Source organism: Lepidothrix coronata, unplaced genomic scaffold, assembly GCF_001604755.1.
Source record: "Lepidothrix coronata isolate B3197 unplaced genomic scaffold, Lepidothrix_coronata-1.0 Scaffold173, whole genome shotgun sequence".
In the NCBI taxonomy this organism is placed as follows: Eukaryota; Metazoa; Chordata; class Aves; order Passeriformes; family Pipridae; genus Lepidothrix; species Lepidothrix coronata.
This window is the reverse complement of record NW_016690353.1, coordinates 1640883-1646373: the sequence shown is the minus strand read 5'-3', so window position 1 is coordinate 1646373 and position 5491 is coordinate 1640883. Positions and strand designations below refer to the sequence as shown.

Below are 5491 nucleotides of genomic sequence, written 5' to 3'. Positions count from 1 at the left end.
CCAGGTGAACTCCCAAAATATCAGCTGGAGCAACCTCAGGGTGGAATAGCTGGAGATCTCCCAGGACGTGGACAGAGCAAAGGCCAAGTCCTGCTTGTTCTTCTCCCCCAAGCTGGGAGGGAGAGCACAGACAAATCAATTTTATATCATGTTTTATCCACTTGAACTCCTAAAAGCCCATTTAAATTATTCCCAGTAAAAGGGCTTGCCCTATATGACACTCCAAAAAGTGCATGGAGAGCCAGTTGGCACCTCCAATATTCCCAACAAATGTGAAGTGGGGGGGAAATAATGCCAAGAAAGGAGATTATTTCAGCAGTGTGATATATTGGTGGTTGATGGCATTTGACACTCCCAGCAAACCTGAAAGCATTCCATGGCCACTCAGGAATTCCAGTGGCTCCAGTCACCCCTCTGGGGTCGTCCCAGCGGGATTTTAGGGAGAGGTGACAAATCCATCCGTCGGATTTAATGAGCTCACAAATCAAGGTGAGCTGCCAAAATCAGTGGGGCCTCCTGGCAGAGCATCCCACTCTGCTCCCAGGGAAAGAGAAGCCCAGAGCTCTGCAAAATTCCCATTGGAATGCTGGAATCAAGGAGGGAAATGGTTTTTTGGGCGTTTGATCACACAAGGCCGAGCGAGGCCTTTGGTGCCTCCAAAGTCGGAGCCAGGCGGGAATTTTTAAGGCCCAGTTTCCCTCTCCCGCTTCCAGCACCTCCCCTGGGGTGAAAGGAATCCCATCCTTTTGATTTTCCACCAGGGATACGGGGATAAAGTCTGGATAAATAGTGCTGGTGCACTCTTACCCCTCATCTACCTTATCCACATCTATCTGCATGGGTATGGATAAAATACTTATGGAAAGGTGATTCCCATTCCAGGATCGGTTCCTTCAGGGCATTTTGGGAAGATTTAGATCTGCCAAGTCCAAGAGGACCAGGAACCCCATGAGTTATTATCAAACAGCAGCAGCCACTCAGCAATATATTATCCATCAACCTCATACCCTGCGCCGGGACCACAATTCCGGAATTCCCAAAGCGTGGCCAACATTTAACTGGATAAAAGGGGATTTCAGGGATGTTCCACGGTGCAGCTCATGCCCAATAAATGCCCAATAAATGCCCAATAAATTGATTGCCCGTGCTCATTTTTTCAGGAGCTCCTGCTGTAATAATTCCCCGTGGCCTCGTTAAACCCACACCCAATATCCAGCCCTTGGATGGAGCACATGGATGTGTCCATGTGGGATGGAAAGGCTGCTTAGAGGAGGTCCAAATTTCTGGGGGTGAAACAGCCAATTTGCTGCTCAAATACCCTTTCTGCCTCTTCTGGGTGTTCTCACCCTTCATTTATCGGTTTTCCAGAAGTAACAGCAGGAAGAGGACGGGGCAGCAAAGGAGGGAATTTGGATTTCTCCCATCTCCAGGCATGTTCCTTCACATCCCCCGGGATCTGCTGGGAGCTGGTCCTTACAGGAGCAGAACTGGGACATTTTGGGCAGTGAATCAAAGGATACTTTGATTTCCTGCCCCAAATGTGGGCATTTTCCACGTGGGATTGCTCAGACAGGGTAAGATTCAATCAACCACACCTTGGGGTGACCTTGGACTTTAGAGTAGGTTAAATTTAAGTGTGTGGACAAGGGGTTCTCCCTGCCAGTTGGGTTCTGCTCCAGAGAGGGGTCTGACCATCCTCAGTTTATGGTCAGAGGTCAGGACACCTCTGAAATCCCGAGCTTTGTGCAAGTTTTCCATGTTGTTAAACTCTTAGTTCTGCGTTTTGCTGGTGTAGGACTAAACTTCTACAGTTCTTTCACCTGCCTCTTTCCATGATCCATGGAAACATCACGTTTGGAACGAAGGAAACTCGCAGTTTTTAGGGAGCAGCAGGTCACAGGCTTTGCGGAGACACAGGAAAGAGAGGAAAAAAAAAGCTCATAAAACCGGAGAAAAGTGCAGAAAGGAGAAGCAGAATCCAAGAGCTGACGGATCCCAGCGGAAAAGGGAAGCCACAGACAGACAGGCAGGAGAAGGCAGATCCCTAATTTCCTTGCAGGGCCATCTCATCCTCTTCTTGCAGCACAGGCAGAGAGTTGAGAGCTCTGGGCTGGACATGACCAGAGAGAGGAAGGAGAGTTTCAGTAGAGCCTGTGGCACAGAACCAGGAGAGGAGAGTGAGAGCAACAGAGAGCACGGACGGGAACATTCCTGCTCATCCCAACACGGATGGGGAACATGGAACTCCAGCAACTCCTTGTTTTTTTTCCAGCTGACATCCCCCAACCCCAGAGCTGGGCCCTAAAATTAATCAGACTCTCCCTTGGAAAACTGAAACCTGAATTCCTTGTTACACTCCACAGCTCCCTGGAAGGAGGTTTTAGCAGGGAGGAGGTTGGGCTCTTTTCCCGGGAAACACGAGGTGGGACAAAGGGAAACAGCCTCGGGTGGCACCAGGGGGGGTTCAGGTTGGATATTGGGAAGAAATTCTTCCCTGGAAGAGTGGTTAAACACTGGAACAGGCTGCCAAGGGAGGTGGGGGAGTTCCCATCCCTGGAAGTGTTCCAAAAACAGGTGGACGTGGCACTTCAAACTACGGCTTAAAGGTGGGATTCGCTCAAAAGCTGGACTTGATGATCTTGGAGGTCTTTTCCAACCTTTTTACGATTTCCAAGAACTCTCCAAAGACTCTCCAATGGAGAGGTCCCTTTTTATCTAAATGTCTGTGTCTGCTGCCACAAATGCAGCAGACAAATGTTGGGAGGGGGTTTATCTGCAGATAGGAGGGGTTTAATGGTAGCACCCAAGGATCCACGGGGACTTACCCCAAGGGAGGACCTTTGCATTCAGTGCAGGTTTAGGCTTGTCTTAATGCCACAAGTTTTACCTTAATGTTGGGAGGGATCTGTCCTCACACGGGGAGGGTTTATCTCAATGGTGGCACCCACAGTGAGCCCCACCAAGGCAGGACCTCCTCAGAAACCAACCCCAGGGGAGGAGGTGTCCAAAAAACAGGTGGACGTGGCGCTTCAAACTATGGCTTAAAGGTGGGGTTCGCTCAAAAGCTGGACTTGATGATCTTGGAGGTCTTTCCCAACATTCTCAGAAACCACCCCAGGGGAGGAGGCGGGTCTGGGGAGGGGGTGGGCACGGCAGGTACCTCCGGGGATCTCGGTGAGCTCGTTGAGGGGTGGCACAGTGTCCAGTTTGTCGGCGTAGTTCTTGGCCGCCTGGCGCTGGGCGTAGCGCGCCTCGATCTCCTTCTTGGTGCGCGGGATCCGGCACTTGAAGATGCAGCACAGGGTGATAACTGGGAAGGGGAAACGAGGAAACAGGAGCCTTTGGATTAATCAGGTCATTCCTTTGATGCTGGAGGTCTAAAAGCCAGGAGATAACTCTCTAAGGCTTTTTTTTTTGGGGGGATCAGGAAGCAAAAAAGCCCTTGTTTGCCAACGACGTGGGCACCGCGATCGTTCCCAAACTGCAGAGGGGTTACAGCTTTGGCCTCTCACCTCACTCCAGTTTTATATATTCATATGGTGTAGATATAAAAAACGACTTTATATATCCATAGCTAAAGTTAGAAAATTCTACTCTATAAAAGAATCACGATTATATTTTATTTTTTTTAAAAATTTCATGGTTTCTCCTCCATCAAACCACAATAAAGCAGCAGAAGAAACATCCTGTGAGACAAAATGTAATGAAGGAATGTTCATATATATTAAAATATTCAAATGTTCATATAGTATATATATATAATATACATGTATTATAGTGTATATATAAATATAGTATATAGAAAGTAAAACCTAATATATTCATATATAAAATTAAAAAATTCTACCCTATAAAATCATAATTGTTATATTTTATTTTTAAAAAATTTCATGGTTTCTCCTCCATCAAACCACACAAAGCAGCAGAAGAAACATCCTGTGAGAGAAAATGCAATGGAGGAATGTTCAATTCTCTCCATTTTATATATTCTTATAGTGTATTTACGTTCCTATAGTATATAGAAAGTACAACTTTATATATTCATATAGAAAATTAGAAAATTCTACTCTATAAAATCATAATTGTTATATTTTAGTTTTAGAAAATTTCATGGTTTAAAAGGTATATATTATATTTTTATATAAATATATTTTTATATTCTAGATGCTATCTCATCTAAATATAATCTATATAAATTACAATATAAAAATATATTCACATAGTATCTAGAAAATTCGAAAATTCTCCTCCATAAAATAATAATTGTTATATTTTATTTTAAACAAATTTAATGGTTTCCCCTCCATCAAACCACATAAAGCAGTAGGAGAAACATCCCGTGAGACAAAATGCAATGGAGAAATGTTCATATATTCAAATATTCAAATATTCATATAGTGTATATATATATATATAATATACATGTATTATAGTGTATATATATAATATAGTATATAGAAAGTACAACTTTATATATTCATATATAAAATTAAAACATTCTACCCGATAAAATCATAATTGTTATATTTTATTTTTAAAAAATTTCGCAAATCACTTTTCTGCCTTTCTTAAAAGAGTCAATTTTATGCTCTCTGTGATGGTAAGAGTTATTTATATTTATATATGTATATATTTATGTGATATATTTTTGTTCTTCAATAAATATTAAAACCCCTTGACTTGGAAAATAATGAAGAGGCTTGTTCTTTTTTGGATTTTAGCACATTTTCATTATTTTCATGCTTTTCATTATTTTATGTCTTCGTAATAATCAAATCCAATATTTCTCAGGCTGGAGGAGCTGAGAAACAGCCCCCCCCAAAAAAAAATGCTATCAGCAACAGAGCAAATGTTAAACCTGATTTTCCACCATAAATATTGAGATTGTTTGGGCTGAAATGAGGGCTTTGAATTTATTCCCACTTTGGCGAAACTAAAATATTTTGTTTCCTAATTGAAGTAAATTAAGAGCACACTCAAAAATCCACAAAAAGAGGGGTGTGGGATTAAACCAAATATCCCCGTGGCCACGTTAATTAGGATTTTTATCCCTAATTTCTCTCATCAACAGTGTGTGTAAAACAATAAAATTTAAAAAAAAAAAAAAAAAGGTAAAATAGGAAAGAAACAACTTGGTCCTCCTGGGAGCTGGGAGTGATGAGACCACTGCAACATTCCAGGGGAGCTGCGCTGGAGGACAGAATCAGAGAATCAGAGAATCATGGAATCATGGAATCATAGGATCATGGAATCATGGAATCATAGAATCATGGAATCATGGAATCATGGAATCATGGAATCAGCTGGGTTGGAAGGGACCTCCGAGATCATCCAGTCCAACCCTTGATCCAACCCCGCCGTGGTTCCCAGCCCATGGCACTGATGCCACATCCAGTCTGTCCTTAAACACCTCCAGGGATGGAATCCACCCCTTCCCTGGGCAGCCCATTCCAATGGCTGAGCACCCTCTCTGCAAAGAAATTCTTCCCAA

The 5491-nt window shown here is 43.1% G+C and overlaps 1 protein-coding gene across 1 annotated transcript in view; it reads right to left on the bottom strand.

The window, feature by feature from the left end:
• Positions 1–2044: 2044 nt before the first annotated feature.
• TMIE (transmembrane inner ear) overlaps positions 2045–5491 on the bottom strand; it is a 13505-nt gene continuing 10058 nt past the window's right edge. Inside the window, exons 3-4 of the mRNA XM_017830008.1 lie at positions 3161–3310; positions 2045–2151 (exon numbers count right to left, since the gene is read on the bottom strand). Of these exons, the coding sequence (XP_017685497.1) occupies positions 2045–2151; positions 3161–3310 (257 nt within the window). The remainder of the gene's footprint in view (positions 2152–3160; positions 3311–5491) is intronic.